The 19257-nt window shown below is 43.0% G+C and overlaps 1 protein-coding gene across 6 annotated transcripts; it reads left to right on the top strand.

The window, feature by feature from the left end:
* The first annotated feature begins 1505 nt into the window (after positions 1 to 1505).
* On the top strand, positions 1506 to 18850 carry txlnba (taxilin beta a). 6 transcript variants are annotated; one of them, XM_028440464.1, is made up of 12 exons: positions 1506 to 1633; positions 6448 to 6675; positions 9455 to 9512; positions 10768 to 10853; positions 10933 to 11061; positions 12680 to 12874; positions 13697 to 13816; positions 14900 to 14974; positions 16609 to 16701; positions 17277 to 17372; positions 17444 to 18180; positions 18388 to 18850. In XM_028440464.1, exons 2-12 carry the CDS (start codon positions 6454 to 6456, stop codon positions 18641 to 18643), a joined length of 2067 nt encoding a protein of 688 aa, XP_028296265.1. In that variant the 5' UTR covers positions 1506 to 1633; positions 6448 to 6453; the 3' UTR covers positions 18644 to 18850. The 6 variants fall into 6 exon arrangements, with proteins under 6 accessions (XP_028296265.1, XP_028296264.1, XP_028296263.1 ...); XM_028440463.1 differs by having other exon boundaries at positions 17444 to 18249; XM_028440462.1 differs by having other exon boundaries at positions 17444 to 18318.
* Positions 18851 to 19257: the final 407 nt, after the last annotated feature.

The raw sequence follows: 19257 nt of genomic DNA, 5'->3' as shown, positions 1-19257 counted from the left end.
TACGGGTTACCCCTAGCAACCAGGTTAGCTTTGAAGTTCGCCACCAGGTAACACGGACACCAGTTGAACCGAAACATCATTAAACTCACCGGAAACACCGACGCTCTCTGTGACCTTTGAGCGCTCAACTCGTCTGATGACGTCACCGCCCTGGTATAAAAGTCACAGTTGTTAACCTCCAGCTGTTTAAATAATAATAAAATCTAAAGTCATAATAATGAGATAAATATATCTCAAATAATTGTTACCATTCTTATTCTTATTTTACTAATTATACTATACATAATTATCAGATACTATTAAGTATCTCATAATAACGAGATAGTATCTGATAGCTATGAGATTGTATCGCATTATTATGACTTTAGAATTTTTTATTGTTATTATTTTACTAATTGCTAATTTTACTAATTCTACTATACATAATAATAATTAGATATTATCTGATAATTATGACTTACAATCTCATAACAATGACTTAGTATCTAATAATTATGAGTTATTATCTCAAACTAAGTATATTACACTTGAGACTTGGTCTCTTAAATTCTGATTTTTTTTTAAATTTTATTTTACAATTTCTAGTTTTGTTTTTTTCCCCATTGTCTTTTAATGAATGAATGAATTATTTAATGACTGAATGAGATAATTAATTAATTAATTATTTAATGAATGAATGAGATAATTATTTAATTAATTATTTAATGAATGAATGAGATAATTAATTAATTAATCAAACACATTTTAAACAAAGATATGTTTCACATGACACAAGCAGAAAATCTAAATACACTACAAAACACAAGAATTACAGTATCTTAAAAGACAAAATGTAAACTAAAAATGAATACATTATTATTATTATTATTATTATTATTATTATTATTATTATTATTATTATTATTATTATTATTATCTATAACAGAGGTGGGTAACTTCTATCACAGCGAGGGCCACATATGTTTATTTGATGGAAGGGCCACATTATCAACATTTATATCAGCATTTAGAATAACGACTAATCAGAGCATTAATACAGGAAACAACAGAGTTTTTATAGTAATTTTGTGTTTTTCTGTCATGTTTGTTGTTGTCTTGCTTTTGTGTATTTTTCCTGTAAAATGTAGGTTTTTTTTTTAAGTCACATTGTGTATTTATGTCATTTTGCGTTTTTCTGGAGTCATTTTCGTGTATTTGTGTTGTCGTTTTGCTTGTTTGTTAGTACCGTGGGTTTGCTGAGTCATTTTTTCTATTTTTCTTGTCTTTTGTTATAATTTTCTCTAATTTTGTATAATTTTTTTATTCATTTTGTGTAATTCCGTAGTGAGTTTAGTAGTTTTGGAGGATTTTCTGCTTTTTTCCTTGCCTTTTCCTGTATTTTTCTGCAATGTTGTAATTACTTGTATTTTTTTAACGTATTCTGGTTTTTGTTTTGTGTATTTTTCTGTCATTTTGTACGTTTACTTTACTTTTTACCCCCAGACCATTTTTTAGGATGAGTTATTGTCACACACACACACACACACACACACACACACACATAGAGAGAGAGGTTATTTTAGGGTTCAGCTGTCGCTCGCCCTTCCTGTTGCCTTCTCTTCTCCTCCTGCTCTCCTTCACTGCTCTACTCCTGGTAAGAGACTCTTTTTATCGCTCCACATCTTTCTAACCCTGATTTATTTTTCCCTCCATCTCGTCTTTACGCTCAGAGGCTTTTTTTTATGTTCCTCTGGGTTTAAAAAGAGAGGTGAAGGGCCTCCATTATGGCCTCCTGTTTGTCATTGTCTGTGAATAACATCAGGCTGTGATCACTGAATCATTAAAAACACAACAATGTTTACATTCTGGGATTAAAAATCCAATGTTTTCACATTTCTCTAAGTTTTCCTCAAGAAGAAATGACTTTAAAGACGATTTGAATTCCAATTCCAATTCCCAGAAATGTCTTTGGAGTCATTGATATTAGAAAATGGGCAACTGGCGGCCCAGGGGTCACACGCGGCTCTTTGTCTAGTTTTGTGCGGCCCTCGCAAGTAAATAAACATACAGTAAAATAAACAGAGAAGTATACAAAAAGGCAAAAATGATACAAAATGACACCAAAAACACACAAAACAGCTTGAAATCCACACAAAACTACAAAAAATAGAACCCAAACCACACAAAAAGACAACAAAAATACACAAAATATGAACAGAATGCAAAAATATGCACAAAATGGCTTCAATAACACACACAATTACAAAAAAATATACAAAATAACAAAAAAAACTCACAAATTACATTAAAAAACACACAAAATGGCTTTAATAACACACCAAACTACAAGAAAAATATACAAAATGACAGTAAAGTACACAAAATGGATCCCAAAACACACTGAAGGACAACCAAAATACACAAAAAAAGCTTCAATAACACAAAATTACAACAAAAACATAATAAATGACCAAAAAAAGACACAAAACAGCAATAAACATATATAGACATGTATTTTAAATGTATAAATATAGATACACATACTGTTTATATATGAAACATTCTATGTTCTCATATTACATTATAAATATGTACTACATTGCACAAGAGGGGTGGAGCCTAAGTCTTCAAACTAAACATCTGTGTGTGTAGATTGTGTGTAGGTTTTGTGTGTGTGTTGCTTTATTGAACAGGTTGACCATATAGGGTTACACCCAATATAGTTTGTGCGATAACAGCTGTGTGTGTGTGTGTGTGTGTGCGTGTGTGTGTGTGTGTCTGTGTGTGTGTGTGTGTAGCAGACCTGGTGTCAGATAACTGTGCAACTAATTTTAACCAGAAGATACGCAAACATAGTTGTGACGACAACTGGGATCAGGAACACACAAATACACAAACTGTCACGATGAGCTGTTGGTGAGGACCCAAATGCAGGGAAAGATGGAGGCAGGATGCAGGAATACCGTTCTTGGAACCAGTCCATGTTTATTTCAAAATACAAAATCCAAAATCCAAACTTAAATCCAAAAACAGGGGAGTAGGAACAGGGAGCAAGACCAGAAACACGGAAGGAGACAACTAACCTGACATCATACACACACAAACAATGATCCAGCAGTCATACTGTGTCCAAACACTCAGCTAAATAGTGGAGGAGGCCTGATTGGGAATGGGCCACACCTGGGTGAAAACACGAGGGAGCTAATCAATCACCCACCAAGCACACAGACATCACTGGGAGGTGGAGCCACAAACAGGAACACCTGAAACACAGACAAGACTCAGAATAAAACAAAGACACAGAATAACTAAACTAAACAGAACATGACAGAACCCCCCCTTTAAGGAGCGGGTTCCAAACGCTCAAAACAAAAATCTATCCACCCAAACACCAAACCAGGGTGGGTGGACGGGGGCCCGGAGGAGGGACGAAACCAAGTTAGGCAGCCTCCCATGAGGCGGAGCCGGCGAAGCAGGGGACCCGGAGTCCGGCGGCCTCCCATGAGGCGGAGCCGGCGCAGCAGGGGACCAAGAGTCCGGCGGCCTCCCATGAGGCGGAGCCGGCGAAGCAGGGGACCAAGAGTCCGGCGGCCTCCCATGAGGCGGAGCCGGCGAAGCAGGGGACCAAGAGTCCGGCGGCCTCCCATGAGGCGGAGCCGGCGAAGCAGGGGACCAAGAGTCCGGCGGCCTCCCATGAGGCGGAGCCGGCGAAGCAGGGGACCAAGAGTCCGGCGGCCTCCCATGAGGCGGAGCCGGCGAAGCAGGGGACCAAGAGTCCGGCGGCCTCCCATGAGGCGGAGCCGACGAGGCAGGCGGGGAGACCTCCGGCGGGCCGGGCGAAGAGGGCTCAGACGAGGCAGGCGGGGAGACCTCCGGCGGGCCGGGCGAAGAGGGCTCAGACGGGACGGGCGGGGAGACCTCCGGCGGGCCGGGCGAAGAGGGCTCAGACGGGACGGGCGGGGAGACCTCCGGCGGGCCGGGCGAAGAGGGCTCAGACGGGCCGGGCGGGGAGACCTCCGGCGGGCCGGGCTCAGACGGGAAGACCTCCGGCGGGCCGGGCTCAGACGGGACAGGGGTGCGGGGAGCCGGCACTGGCGGCGACGTTGGCGGCCTGGTGCGGGGAGCCGGCACTGGCGGCGACGTTGGCGGCCTGGTTGCGGGGAGCCGGCACTGGCGGCGACGTTGGCGGCCTGGTGCGGGCAGGCGGCACTGGCGGCGACGTTGGCGGCCTGGTGCGGGCAGGCGGCACTGGCGGCGACGTTGGCGGCCTGGTGCGGGCAGGCGGCGGCCGGGTGCGTGGAGCCGGGACTGGCGGCAGGGCAGGCGGCGGCCGGGTGCGTGGAGCCGGGACTGGCGGCAGGGCAGGCGGCGGCCGGGTGCGTGGAGCCGGGACTGGCGGCAGGGCAGGCGGCGGCCGGGTGCGTGGAGCCGGGACTGGCGGCAGGGCAGGCGGCGGCCGGGTGCGTGGAGCCGGGACTGGCGGCAGGGCAGGCGGCGGCCGGGTGCGTGGAGCCGGGACTGGCGGCAGGGCAGCGGCGGCCGGGTGCGTGGAGCCGGGACTGGCGGCAGGGCAGGCGGCGGCCGGGTGCGTGGAGCCGGGACTGGCGGCAGGGCAGGCGGCGGCCGGGTGCGTGGAGCCGGGACTGGCGGCAGGGCAGGCGGCGGCCGGGTGCGTGGAGCCGGGACTGGCGGCAGGGCAGGCGGCGGCCGGGTGCGTGGAGCCGGGACTGGCGGCAGGGCAGGCGGCGGCCGGGTGCGTGGAGCCGGGACTGGCGGCAGGGCAGGCGGCGGCCGGGTGCGTGGAGCCGGGACTGGCGGCAGGGCAGGCGGCGGCCGGGTGCGTGGAGCCGGGACTGGCGGCAGGGCAGGCGGCAGGGCAGGCGGCAGGGCAGGCGGCGGCCGGGTGCGTGGAGCCGGGACTGGAACGCTAGCCTGGGAGCTAGGAGACACAGGAACGCTAGCCTGGGAGCTAGGAGACACAGGAACGCTAGCCTGGGAGCTAGGAGACACAGGAACGCTAGCCTGGGAGCTAGGAGACACAGGAACGCTAGCCTGGGAGCTAGGAGACACAGGAACGCTAGCCTGGGAGCTAGGAGACACAGGAACGCTAGCCTGGGAGCTAGGAGACACAGGAACGCTAGCCTGGGAGCTAGGAGAAACAGGGACGCTAGCCTGAGAGCTAGGAGAAACAGGGACGCTAGCCTGGGAGCTAGGAGACTGGCGGGGCTGACCCTTCCTTCTAGACCGACCTTTACCTCGTTGTAGGCTCCGGGGTCCTCCCAAAGCCAGTCGAGTTCCCCAGTAGGGATCCCTAACAGGCTCGTCCTCCCATCCATACAGCAGATCTTCCCTTGCCTCCAGCAGGTAGCTCTGCCAGTAGGCAGTCCTTTCGGCCATGTCCATCTCAGCCAAATCTGTCTCTGCTGGGTCCACTTGGGGCGGGATCATTCTGTCACGATGAGCTGTTGGTGAGGACCCAAATGCAGGGAAAGATGGAGGCAGGATGCAGGAATACCGTTCTTGGAACCAGTCCATGTTTATTTCAAAATACAAAATCCAAAATCCAAACTTAAATCCAAAAACAGGGGAGTAGGAACAGGGAGCAAGACCAGAAACACGGAAGGAGACAACTAACCTGACATCATACACACACAAACAATGATCCAGCAGTCATACTGTGTCCAAACACTCAGCTAAATAGTGGAGGAGGCCTGATTGGGAATGGGCCACACCTGGGTGAAAACACGAGGGAGCTAATCAATCACCCACCAAGCACACAGACATCACTGGGAGGTGGAGCCACAAACAGGAACACCTGAAACACAGACAAGACTCAGAATAAAACAAAGACACAGAATAACTAAACTAAACAGAACATGACACAAACACAGGGACAAACATACACACACAGACACATACGCTGACAATAACACACACTGCGATACAAACACACAAAGTGACTGACACACACACAGTGATACAAACACAAAGTGTAATACACAGCGACACACACACACACACACACACACACACACACACACACACACACACACACACACACACACACACACACACAAAGTGAAGCACATAGTTACACAAACACACAAACTGACAGAAACACACACACACACACACACACACACACACACACACCTATAATATCAAATGTAACATGTATAACTGTAAACATGTGTAACTGTTTCTAATATGTTTTTACAGTTTTAAGATCGTTATATTTGATGTTGTTTTCATAATTTTCGGATTGTGGTCTTTAACATAGTCTTCTATAGTTTTTCGGATTGTTCTTTTATGTTCTTCTATAGTTTTAAGATTGTTCTTTTACGTTATTGTTATAGTGCTGTTTGGCAGCCTGGTGGTTAACCTGCTCAGTCACTAAAGCCTGACTTTGACAATCCAGAATAACCTCTACTGTAAATCCTTTACGTACCTGTTGAATGTGTCGCTCAGGGAAAGATGGAGAAGGTGTTGGTGCCTCAGTCGGGCAACGTTTCCCCATCTGTGAATCCCAGAAGCGACGATGCTTCGTCATCTCCCTCCTCCTCCTCTTCCTCCACCAACGCCTTCGACGCCATGGAGGAGTTCAACCGACAACTGGAGGACATCATTAGCCTCCACGGCTCTGCAGGCAAAGCAGCGGTCAGTCACACACACAAAAGGGTCATGTTCAGCTCATCTGTGAGTGACCTTGATGTGATAGAGTGACTTTAATGCGATAGAGCGACTGATGTGATTAAGTGACTTTGATGTGATTAAGTGACTTTGATGTAACAGAGTGACTTAACAGTGACTGTTAAAGCCTCCATTCCATACACCGCTCTCACTCTTTGTTTCCATTGTTCCACTGTTGGTGGCTGTGGCTGAATTCCTCCACTTTATTGTCACCATTTTCTTAGCAGTCATCAGGAGTATATGTAACAGGTGCCTTTGATCTTTTGTATACATGTTTTCAGGAGTCAAATTTAAAAAAAACTGGCTTGGCGTTTACAGTAAATCAACTCCCAGAATCTTATCTATCTTCATCTCCAGAAAGGAATTAAGATTGGGCAGTCCCAGAATATATGAGAATGGTCACCAACCATTCCACATCCTCTCAAACATTGTCTTGCATCTGGGTGGTCAACAAATTTAGAAGCCACCAAAGGTGTGTTAAAGAACCTCATCTTCACCTTCCAATCAAACTCCTTCCATGTGGTACTATTAATTCCTTTATGGCAACCACTACACATTGTTTCCCACTCTCCATCCTCTATTATAATATTCAACTCCAGCTCCCATTTGTTTTTGATATAGTGAGTATTATCTGATGTGTCCAGTAGCAGGTTTCTGTATAAATGGGAAACATGTTTCAACATTTGATGGGGTAGTTTTAATTGTATTCCAATTCTTATGGTTTGTGATATAGTGTCTAATCTGAAAGTAACGAAACATATCACTATGGGGTAAAGAGAACTTGTCTTGGAGATACTGTATGAGAATGGCTGTAGAACATTATCACAGAACAGCTGATCAATAACCTTTAGGCCTCTGCCTTCCCATCTCCTAAAGGTTGTGTCCACTGTGGACACAGTGTGTTTTTGATTTCCAGTTTCTTCTGTAGCTGGCAGTGAGTTTTGCTCAATGTTCACCCATCCTGACTCCACGTCATTGTTAGCCCAGGCTAACACCGCTGTTAGTTGTGCTGCCAAAAAGTAGCATTTCATATTGGGAAGGCCAAGTCCACCCCTCCTCTTCTCAAGAGTAAATGTTTTAAGTCTCACTCTTGGTCTCTTATTTTGCCATATGAACCTAAAAATAAGTCTGTCCAACATTGTAAAAGCTGATGTTGGGACCAAGACTGGAATAGGAACAAAGGTCTGGGAACTAGGTTCATTTTAATAGCTTCCACTCTACCCAGAAGAGATAACAGGAGCACATCCCATCCTGCCAGTTCTTTTCTAAATGTTTTAAATATTTTTTTGTAATTAGCCTTCTATAATTGAGGTACATGGGGAGTGAGTTTGATTCCTAAGTATTTAAACCCCTGTTTAGTTCTGTGAAAAGATACTGTGTCACCCAGCTGGCTAGGCCACGCCCCTAACATTGTCATTGCCTCTGATTTGTTAGGATTAACTTTATAGCCAGACACCACACCATATTCATTAAGATGTTTTAAGAGAGCAGGGATTGAGTGAATGGGATTTTCAATGAACAACAATATGTCATCAGCATATAGGGCTATTTTTTGTTGGTTCCCGCTCTCATCTCTTATTCCTTCTATAAGGGGGTTGCTTCTGATCAGCTCTGCAAGGGGATCAATGTTAAGAGCACAAAGGGCTGATGATAGTGCATCCCCGTCTTGTCCCCCGTCCCACATCAAAAAATTCGGAGCATTGCCTGTTGACTTTGACTCTTGACCGTAGATTCATATAGAACACTCCAATCCAGTTCAGAAAAGTTTCATTAAACCCCATACAAGCTAACATTTGCTCGTATGGGGTTAAATAAAAGTTCCACAAAGTCAACTATCACTGCAGCCCTCCACCATTCAGGGCTTTATGGCAGAGTGGCCCGACGGAAGCCTTTCCTCAGTGCAAGACATGAAAGCCCGCATAGGGTTTGCCAAAAAACACATGAAGGACTCCTAGACTATGAGAAATAAGGTTCTCTGGTCTGATGGACTTTTTAGCGCTAATTCTAAGCGGTATGTGTGGAAAAAACCAGGCACTGCTCATCACCTGGCCAATACAATCCCAACAGTGAAACATGGTGGTGGCAGCATCATGCTATGGGGGTGTTTTTCAGCTGTGGGGACAGGACGACTGGTTGCAATTGAAGGAAAGATGAATGCGGCCAACTACAGAGATATCCTGGAAGAAAACCTCTTCCAGAGTGCTCAGGACCTCAGACTGGGCCGAAGGTTCACCTTCCAACAAGACAATGACCCTAAGCACACAGCTATAATAACAAAGGAGTGGCTTCAGAACAACTCTGTGATCATTGTTGACTGGCCCAGCCAGAGCCCTGACCTAAATTTCTGGAGAGACCTGAAAATGTCTGTCCACCAATGTTCACCATCCAACCTGACGAAACGAGAAGATCTGCTAGGAAGAATGGCAGAGGATCCCCAAATCCAGGTGTGAAAAACGTGATGCATCATTCCCAAGAAGACTCATGGCTGTACTAGCTCAAAAGGTGTTTCTACTCAATACTGAGCAAAGGGTCTGAATACTTATGACCATGTGATATTTCAGTTTTTCTTTTTTAATAAATTTGCAAAAAGTGAGAAATAAATGAGAAATAAAATTAACTTTTTTGATTTTAGCAAATGGCTGCAATAAAACAAAGAGTGAACATTTTAAAGGGGTCTGAATACTTTCCGTACCCTGTATGTGAAAGAGGGACATTGGAGTGATAGAGTGACTTTGATGTTATAGTGACTTTTATGTGAAAAAGTGACTTTGATGTGAATTGACAGAGTATGATGGAGGCAGAGTTGGACGAGGAAAATCCCCCGAAAACTGCGACACAAACAGGTGAGACACTAAAGGTTATGGTCTGAAGAAGAAGGAACTCATACAGTAGATTAGATGACATGAGATAATGATAAGATACATTAAGATAAGATATTAGATTCAATTGTTTTGTTTTTTTAAATGAGCAGGTAATATGAGATGAAAAAACAGTAAAAGAATAAATAATATAAGATATATTATATTAAATGAGAAGAAATAAGCTAAAAGGAGATGAAATAGGATGAGGTATCATGAGTTGATATACGACAATATAAGATTAAATAAAATGAGATGATGTAAAATATAAGATGACATTTAAAAGATCATATGAAATAAGACAAGAGGAGATGAAATACAATGCAATAAGAGCATATATGAGGTAAGAAAACATGGTAAAAGAATAGATAATGTAAGATTAGATGAGAAGAGATAAGATGAGATAAAATGAGATGAGATATGATAGTATAAGATGAAACAATAAGAAGACATTAAATAGGATGAGGCCATATGAATTTAGATGAGATGAAAGATAAGATGAGATCCTATAGGATCAGATGAAATATGATAAGATGACATCAGAAGAGATAAGATAAAATGAGAATAGACTAGATGAGATCATATGAGATAAAATAAATATGAGATGAAATTGTGTAAGATGAGATCATAAGAGGCTGGATCGAAAGAGATTTGATGAGATGAGACTAGATGAGATCAGATATGATGAGATGAGATTGAATAAAATGAGATAATATAAGATTAGATCAAATAAGATAAAGTGAGATCATAAGAACTTAGATGATGTGAGATTTGATGAGATAAGATTAGATTTGATGAGATTAGATGAGACTAAATGAGATCATATGAGATAAAATACGATTAGATGTGATTGGATAAGATGAGATCATAAGAGATGAGATCAAATGAGATTTGATGAGATGACACTAGATGAGATTTGATGAGACAAGATCATATGAGATAAAAAAAAAAAATAGAGATTGGATAAGATGAGATAATATCGGTTGAGATACGAAGAAATAACATGAGAGTTGTTTAGATGAGATGATAATTTCCAGGTCATTTCCAGAAAATTAAATAAATAATTAATAATAATGTCATTATTATGTTTAGGAATATAATATTTAGTAAATCTTATTTAATGTTAGTGTTGCAGACCTGATTTCACTTCTCAGTTACTTCCTTCTTCATGACTATTTCTGATGTGTTTGTGGTAAAAATCCTTCTTTATGAGTCCATTAAACACGTGTCCTCCTCCCAGATGTTTCTAACGTCATGCAGAGTCTGAGTAAACTCTTGTCTCCAGAGGAGAAACTGGATGAACTGGTGAAGAGGCACGCTGACCTGGTGAAGACCTAACATGCTGCACACAGAAACAGGAAGATTAGATGTGAGAACCTTCACGGGTTCCTCTGTGTGTGTGCAGATGTCCTGGAGGGGCTGTGAGGAGCAGACGCTACTGAAGCTGAAGGAGGAGCAACGCAGCAGCATCGCAGCTCGCTGCAAACTGGAAACGCTGTGCAGGAAGTTACACGCGCACAACAACCAGCTGAGGGTACGTCCCTTAGAGCAGTGGTTCTCAACCTTTTCAGCATGCAACCCCCAAAATAAAGGTTCCAGAGAGCGGGGACCCCCACTGTAGCTGAAGGTGGTTGAACACAGACGTGAACATTGAAGAACAGTCATGTGGAGACAGAGCCATCTATAAGGGGGAATAAAGGGGGGGGGGGTTGGGGCCCATCCAGAAAAGTCATTGAAATGTGATGGAGAAGTGGAATAAATGGGAGTAATGTAGCAAAAATGCATTAAAAGGAGTAAAAATATGGCAAGAAAAAGTGATGAAAATAGATGAAAACATGGCAAGTTTGGTGTAGTTGTAGAAAAAGGGCAAAAATAATCAAAAATGGGCTCAAATTGTTTAAAAAATATTCTTAGTTTCTTGAAGGAATTTGACGACCCCTTCCAGTGTCTCCTGACCCCAAGTTTGAAAGCCCCTTCCATAGATACAGGAACATGGCCATTGCAGACTGACATTACTCAAGGAAGTAAAAACATCCCCATGATGCTTTTCTGTAGAAAAGTTGAAATCTTTTATATTTCTACTTATTTAAACCATATTGTGACCAATTTTTAATTAGTAAATGAATCCCTTTTTAAGAAGAGGGATCAGAGGGTGTGTTCCAACTATAGGGGGGTCACACTCCTCAGCCTCTCCTCGGACCCCCCGATACGGATCGTCTTTTCCCTGTACGACCGAAATCAGAGCTTGGTCACCATCGCCGGCTGTAAGTGGGACTTGTTTCCAGTGAGGGTTGTTTCTGCCATGGCTGCCCTTGGTCACAGATTCTGTTCATAACTTTTATGGACAGAATTTCTAGGTGCAGCCAGGGAGTAGAGGGGGTGCAGTTTGGTGGCCTCAGGATTGGGTCACTACTTTTTGCAGATGATGTGGTCCTGTTGGTTCCATCAAGTTGTGACCGACTTTCACTGGATCAGTTTCACAGCCGAGTGTGAAACGGCCGGGACGAGAATCAGCACCTCCAAATCTGAGTCCATGGTTCTCAACCGGAAAAAGGTGGAGTGCCTTCTCCAGGTTGGGGATGAGGTCCTGCACCAAGTGGAGGAGTTCAAGTGCCTCGGGATCTTGTTCACGAGTGAGGGAAAGATGTAGCCAGAGATCGACAGGTGGATCGGTGCAGAGTTTGCACTGATCTTGGTTCCTACCCTCACCTATGGTCATGAGCTTTGGGTCAGGACTGAAAGAACAAGATGGCAGGTACAAGCGGCCAAAATGAGTTTCCTCCGTAAGGAGGCTGGGCTTTCCCCTAGAGATAGGGTGAGAAGCTCAGTCATCCAGGAGATGCTTGGAGTAGAGCCACTGCTTCTCTGCATTGATAAGAGCCAGATGAGGTGGCTCGGGCACCTAGTTAGGATGCCCCACGAACGCTTCCCTGGTGAGGCGTTTAAGACATGTTTCTCAGGAAGGAGACCCAGAGGAAGACCCAGAGACTATGTCTCCCGACTGGCCTGGGAACACCTCAGGATCCCCCAAAAAGGAAATCTGGTCTTCCCTACTAAGGAAGCTGCCCCCGCAACCCGACTACGGATAAGCGCTAGAAGATGGATAAATGAATCCAGAAATGGTTAAGAGTGATGCTGTTCTTCTTCTGCAGGAGGAAATGCTGCAGCGCTGCAGAGAAGAAGAAGAGAAGAGGTCTGAGATCACATCTCACTTCCAGAGCACGCTGCAGGAGATCCAGGCTCAGATAGAACAGCAAAACACGCGCAACAACAACCTGTGCAGAGAGAACACCAACCTGACGGAGAAGCTGGAGAGTCTGATGAACCAGTGCGAGCTGAGGGAGGAGGTGAGAGACGCCCAGGTGAGGGGTCAGAGGTTAGAGGTCAGAGGTCGGCCTGATGGAGAACCGAAGTGTAGGAATGGTGAAGGAACTCATCGTGACTGAAGATATCAGAGATTTAATGAAAGTGGAGCCGCTAAGATGCTGAGAGTGTCTTATACAACAATTCGACTTATATGTCAATATTTTTAAGCCAGAAACGCCTTCTAGAGAGGAACATTTCCACACTTTGAAAGCTGTCCTTCCTGTGCTTTTTCTCTCCGTTTTCTGGCTTGTTTCCTTCATTCCAACCAATGATGAGATAAGATAAGATAAGATCAGCTGAAAAAAGATAAAATGAGATCATAAGAGATGAGATCAAATTACATTTGATGAGATGAGACTAGATGAGATTTGAATAAATTAAATGATTAAATAAGATACATGAGATCATAAGAGATGAGATCAAATGAGATTTGATGAGATGAGATTAGACAATATCATTTGAAATAACATATGAAGAGATCAGATAAAATAGAATAATATTGTTGAGATAAGAAGTAACATGAGAGTCGTTTGGATAAGATCATTTACAGAGGATAAAATTAGTAGATAATATTAATGATGGTCATTATTATGTTTAGGAATATTAGAGATGAAATTGAAAACTCAGATGAATACTTTATATAACGAGGAACAATTCCACAGTTTGAAAGCCATCCTTCCTGTCTTTTTTTTCTCCATTTTCTGATTTGTTTCCTTCATTTCAAACAATGACGGCGAGCTCCACGCCTGAACATGAGCGTTGAAGATGATGATGTTGGTCTTAGATTCTCATTTCTCTTGCAGAGCATGGAGAAGATCGACCGACACAGAGACCTGCAGCACAAGCTGACAGAAGCCAAACTGCAGCAGGCCAACGTGCTGCTGACCGAGGCCGAGGAGAAGCACAAGAGGGAGAAGGAGTATGTGAGTAAAACCTGACCCAACCCAACATTCTATCTGTAAAAAGTCATTGATCATTGACGTTTTGCAGCTCTGAGCTGACCACACTGTAAAAACCAAAATAAAAGAACCAGACTCTTACAGGCTTACGTTTTCTCTGCCCTTTCAAAATAAAAAGAACCAAGAGAAATAAACATAAACTGTCAACTTGTACAACTGGAAAGGCATTTATATCGTACACTCCCTAGCTCCATCAGACTCTCCCTGTGGATGTGCTCACGACCTCTGTTTATACCACTGCTGGGAAGAAGATGCAAGAAAATTGATGTTCCTTTGACAATTTCAGTGTAGAGCATCTCAGCGTAGAGCATCTCAGCATAGAGCATCTCAGCATAGAGCATCTCAGCATAGAGCATCTCAGCGTAGAGCATCTCAGCATAGAGCAACTCAGCGTAGAGCAACTCAGCGTAGAGCATCTCAGCGTAGAGCATCTCAGCGTAGAGTAACTCAGTTGTAGAGATCTCAGCCCTTCCAAATACGCTTTTATCACACAATGGCAGTTGTAAATTGTTGAAATAGAAATCTTTCTTTTCTTAAATCCTGCAATTTTGAAATAAAATGTGATGAGATGATATTGGATAAGATGAGATAATATAAGATCAGATAAAATGCAATAATATGAGATAATAAGACATGAGATCAAGTGAAATTTGATGAGATGAGACTAAATGAGATCTTATATGATGAGATGAGATTGGGTAAGATGAGATAGTATAACATCAGATCAAATAAGATAAGATCATCAGAGACTAGATCAAATGAGAATATGACATAAATGGGACTGGATAAGATGAATATGAATCTGTGTATTTTTGTTGATAATAATTAAAATTTTTATAATAGAGAAAAAACGTTCTGGTCATCCTTAAAGTGAAAGTGATTTGGATTTAGCTCCATTTGTTTTCGAATCATGTCACTAAAAACATCCACACCATATGATGCTGCCACTGCCATGCCTGACAGTAGAAAACATGCTGAATGACAATGAATAATCTATCTATTTTTCTCTCTATGTTTATTGACCGTCTGTTGTCTCTGTTGCCGTAGTTGCTTAGGGAGACTATTGACAAAACAAAGAAATGCTGCACTATGAAGGAGCAGGAGCTGACCATGAAGAAGAAGGTAAAGAGAACCTCCTTTAACACGTCTCTGTGTCTCTGCTCCCTTCTAACCAGTTACTGGTTGTGGCTGCAGAGTGGAAACTGCAAGCTCAAACTCTCAGAGAGCAGGGGACTGTCATGCAGGCACAGGTGAATATTCACAGCCCGACCACAGAATAGGGACACAGCTTTAGCCACAAAGCCCAGAACTTTGGTTTGTTCTGGATTAAAACACAAGTTTTGGTTCAGTTTTTAGCCAAAGTGTCCAAAGAAGAAGTAGATACAGAATGCTATGGCGGCCGCATCTTCTCTCACGCCACAGCAGAGAGCGATGAGGGAGTCTTTATGAGAGCTAAATGGAAAAAGTCCTTTACGATGTGTGTGCTGGCTTTAACTGTAGAAGAGAAAACCTGACACATTTGAACTCTGTCCTAGAAAGACCCAAAACCAGACGTAGAGCAAAACAAAACAGTCCTCACCAACATTTGACAAGTCTCAGAAAGACCAGAAACCAGATAAAGGAAAGCAACACAAACCAGTCTTCACCAATGTCTGACGAGTCCAACAAACCAGAAATCAACGACAACTCCCAGGTTAAGTGGAGCCAAAGGTCAAGGTGTCTCAGGAACTGACAGCAAAGCCTCATGAAGCCAAGATCCTGGAGTAGACCAGTAAGGTCCACGAAGTGGGAGAGGAAGAACACCAGGAAGAAGGAAGACTGGACACACCAAAACTGTCGATGTTTGCTTCATCGCCCAAAGACTCAACGAAAACAGACGCCGCCAAGAAAGAGGCTCAGAAGAAGAAGAAGAAGAAGAAGAAGAAGAAGAAGAAGAAGAGGAAGAAGAAGGGCCAAAGCATTAGCCACAAAGCTAAAGAGTTTTAGTTCTGTTTTTAGGCAAAGTTTCAAAGAAGAAGTAGCATCTTCTATCTCGCAGAGAGAAATGTGTGCGTCTTTAAGAGAGCTGTTGAGTTTGACTAAAAGGAAGAAGTCCTTTACGAAGTGTGTGATGGCTTTAAATGAAAACCTGATCAAGTGGTGCATCAAACAAAGTCTGACGTTGGATACGTCCGATGTGACAAAGTGAAGGAGGTTGAGGCTCATGTGATAAATAATTTTTGGACACTTGTAAATAAAACTGAGAAATGTGATACAGTTTACTCTGCAGCTTGGCCTTGTGGGCAAAAAAACCTTTATTTCTTTTCTCTTTCTTTTTTCTCTAAGTTTTCCAAAAAAATTACTTTTTGTTTTTCATTCATTTTACTTTCAAACAACAAAAACCGAAGAAAAAAGTCCTTACTTTGTCCTTACTTTCCCGTGGGCCTGCAAAAAGTCCCCATTGTCCCTGTTCTGGGCCGCAGCCAAAGGTTTGGATCCTCCTGTTGTAAACTGAAGCTGCAGTAGGTAAAACTAGGCATGCTCACTGCAGGACTAGGTTCGTCAGTTACATAGCATAGCATCTGTTGTAGCCGTAGCAACACAAGGCTGGATTTATGGGATAAAGCGATATGAGTGGGTAACACCAGCAGAGGGCGATAGATGGTCGAAAACGGACATCTTTAAACTTGTCCTGAGATGAATTGAAGTTTAAAGCGACGTGAATGAGTTGCTTTCATCGGTCGAGGTGTTGGTCTCACATCCTCGTGTGTCCACAGCTGACCCTCTACGCTCAGAAGTTTGACGAGTTCCAGGCAACGCTCGCCAAGAGCAACGACATCTACGTCCACTTCAAAAAAGAGATGGAAAAGGTAGGTGGTGAACCCATCACACATCTGGATTCAAAAGCTTCAAATCCATCTGTATCATCAATATTTTTTTCTTTAAATTATGAAATAAAATATAATAATAATAACAATTATAATAATAATTCCAAACATTTTTTAATTGTCAAATTTTGCGGCCCTCAGTCTAATTTTGTGCGCCCCCCCAAAACAAATCTTCCAGAAATTGTAGTTCATAAAGTTGTAAGTAATATAAAGTGCAACATGATACACAAAGTAATGACCAAACACACAGACTCCAAAAATACACACAATGACAACAAGGGAACACAAGACAACAACTTAAAACATACAAGCTAACTCCCAAAATACACAAAACAACAACAAAAAATACAGAAAACAACAACAAAAAATACAGAAAACAACAACAAAAAATACACAAAACAACTCAAACGCACAAAATCGACAAACAAAACACAGAAAATTGCATTATATACACAAAATGACAACAAAAGTTCCCCAATTGACACCAAAACCACACAAGAAGACAATAAAGACTAAACCCTGTGTCAATGCTCAGCTGGTCAATATTCTAATTGCAGATGTCGGAGAAGATGAAGACAATGGAGAAGGAGTCCAATCAGTGGAAGACGAGGTTTGAGAACTGCAACAAAACTCTGACGGACATGATCGTAGAGGTAAGGCTGTGAAGAAGATATGGGACTCTCTAAAACAATGATGTTCTCACCTCTCGGTTCTCCATCTTCAGAGACAAGAGAAAGGCAGAGAGTACGATTTGTTTGTGCTGAAGATCCAGAAGCTAGAGAGACTCTGCCGGGCCTTACAGCAAGAGAGGATAAGCCTCTACGACAAGATCAAAGAAGTCCGCCTCTCCAACGCCGACATCGCCTCCAAATTTTTGCCCAAAGCCGGAGTCCTGACCTCTGAGGAATGTCAGGAGCTGGAAGAAGAGGACTTGGTTTTGACGGAGGACATGAGCCGTTTACGTGCAGAGCAGGCCAAGCTGCAGGAGTTTGCCACTTCCCTGCTGGCTGAGCCTTTCCATAAGGAGGAAGAGGCAGAGTTGGACCTTCACGAAGACTTGGTAGCTTCTGCTTTTGCCCAGTTCAAAACCAAAACCACCATCTCTGAAGATTCTGCTCCAGTGACAGAATCTGAGGTGCCAGAGGCAGTTAAAGTCAAATATGACTCTTCACCCAAAGCATCAAGATCTGACGAGTCCCAGAAAGAACAGAAACCGGATAAAGAAAAGCAAGACAAACCGGAGTCTTTACCAACATCTGATGAGTCTCAGAAAGACAAGAAACTAGACAAAGAAAAGCAAGACAAACCAGAGTCTTTACCAACATCTGATGAGTCTCAGAAAGACCAGAAACTAGACAAAGAAAAGCAAGACAAACCAGAGTCTTTACCAACATCTGATGAGTCTCAGAAAGACCAGAAACTAGACAAAGAAAAGCAAGACAAACCAGAGTCTTTATCAACATCTGATGAGTCTCAGAAACACCAAAAACTGGATAAAGAAAAGCAAGACAAACCAGAGTCTTTACCAACATCTGATGAGTCTCAGAAACACCAAAAACTAGACAAAGAAAAGCAAGACAAACCAGAGTCTTTATCAACATCTGACGAGTCCCAGAAAGACAAGAAACTAGACAAAGAAAAGCAAGACAAACCAGAGTCTTTACCAACATCTGACGAGTCCAACAAACCAGAAATCCATGACAACTCCCTGGTTCCAGGGAAGCCAAAAGTCAAGGTGTCTCAGGAATTGACAGTAAAGCCTAATGAAGCCAAGATCCTGGAGGAAGGAAGACTGGACACACCAAAAGTGTCAACGTCTGCTTCATCGCCCAAAGACTCACCGAAAACTGATGCCAGCGCAGAGACCGCCAAGAAACAGGCTCCAAAGAAGAAGAAGAAGAGGAACGGGAAGAATGCCAGCTAAACATCTCAGTGTATCGAAGTGTGTGTGTGTGTGTGTGTGTGTGTGTGTGTGTCTCTGCGACTCCTGTTTTCTAAAAGGTTAGCCTGTGGCTCGTCACAGCCGGTTGAAGCTCCAGTATTCAAAGGATTTTAAAAGAAAGTAAAGCTCAGTTTTGTTCGGATCAAATAATGAACCCAACAAATCTCCAATAAAGTGTTATTGAATAACTGACAAAGTTTCTTTTTGTTTACATCAGACATGTATCTGCTGTTCATACCTACGGCCACACGGTGGAAGCAGAGATCTGCGTTTTAAATTACTGAGAAAAAAATGTAGATGTAAAAAAAAAAAGCCATTAAACATCTGGATTTGAAACCTTAAAATCAGTCTGTATCATAAATACACATAAAAGAGCATTTAAAAAAAAAATGAAATGTATTATTGATTTATTTCAATATTGTGAACTTTCAGTTATTATAGTTTATTAGTATAGTTTAAGTAAATAGTTTAGGTTACTTAAAAAAATATTAGTTTTATATTATTACTACTACTACTACTACTACTACTACTACTACTACTAATAATAATAATAATAGTACAAAAAAATTAAATGTACATTTTGTCACACACAAAAA

The sequence above is a fragment of the Gouania willdenowi genome (genome assembly GCF_900634775.1).
Source record: "Gouania willdenowi chromosome 24 unlocalized genomic scaffold, fGouWil2.1 scaffold_320_arrow_ctg1, whole genome shotgun sequence".
NCBI lineage: Eukaryota > Metazoa > Chordata > Actinopteri > Blenniiformes > Gobiesocidae > Gouania > Gouania willdenowi.
This window is presented reverse-complemented; position numbering and strand designations above follow the sequence as displayed.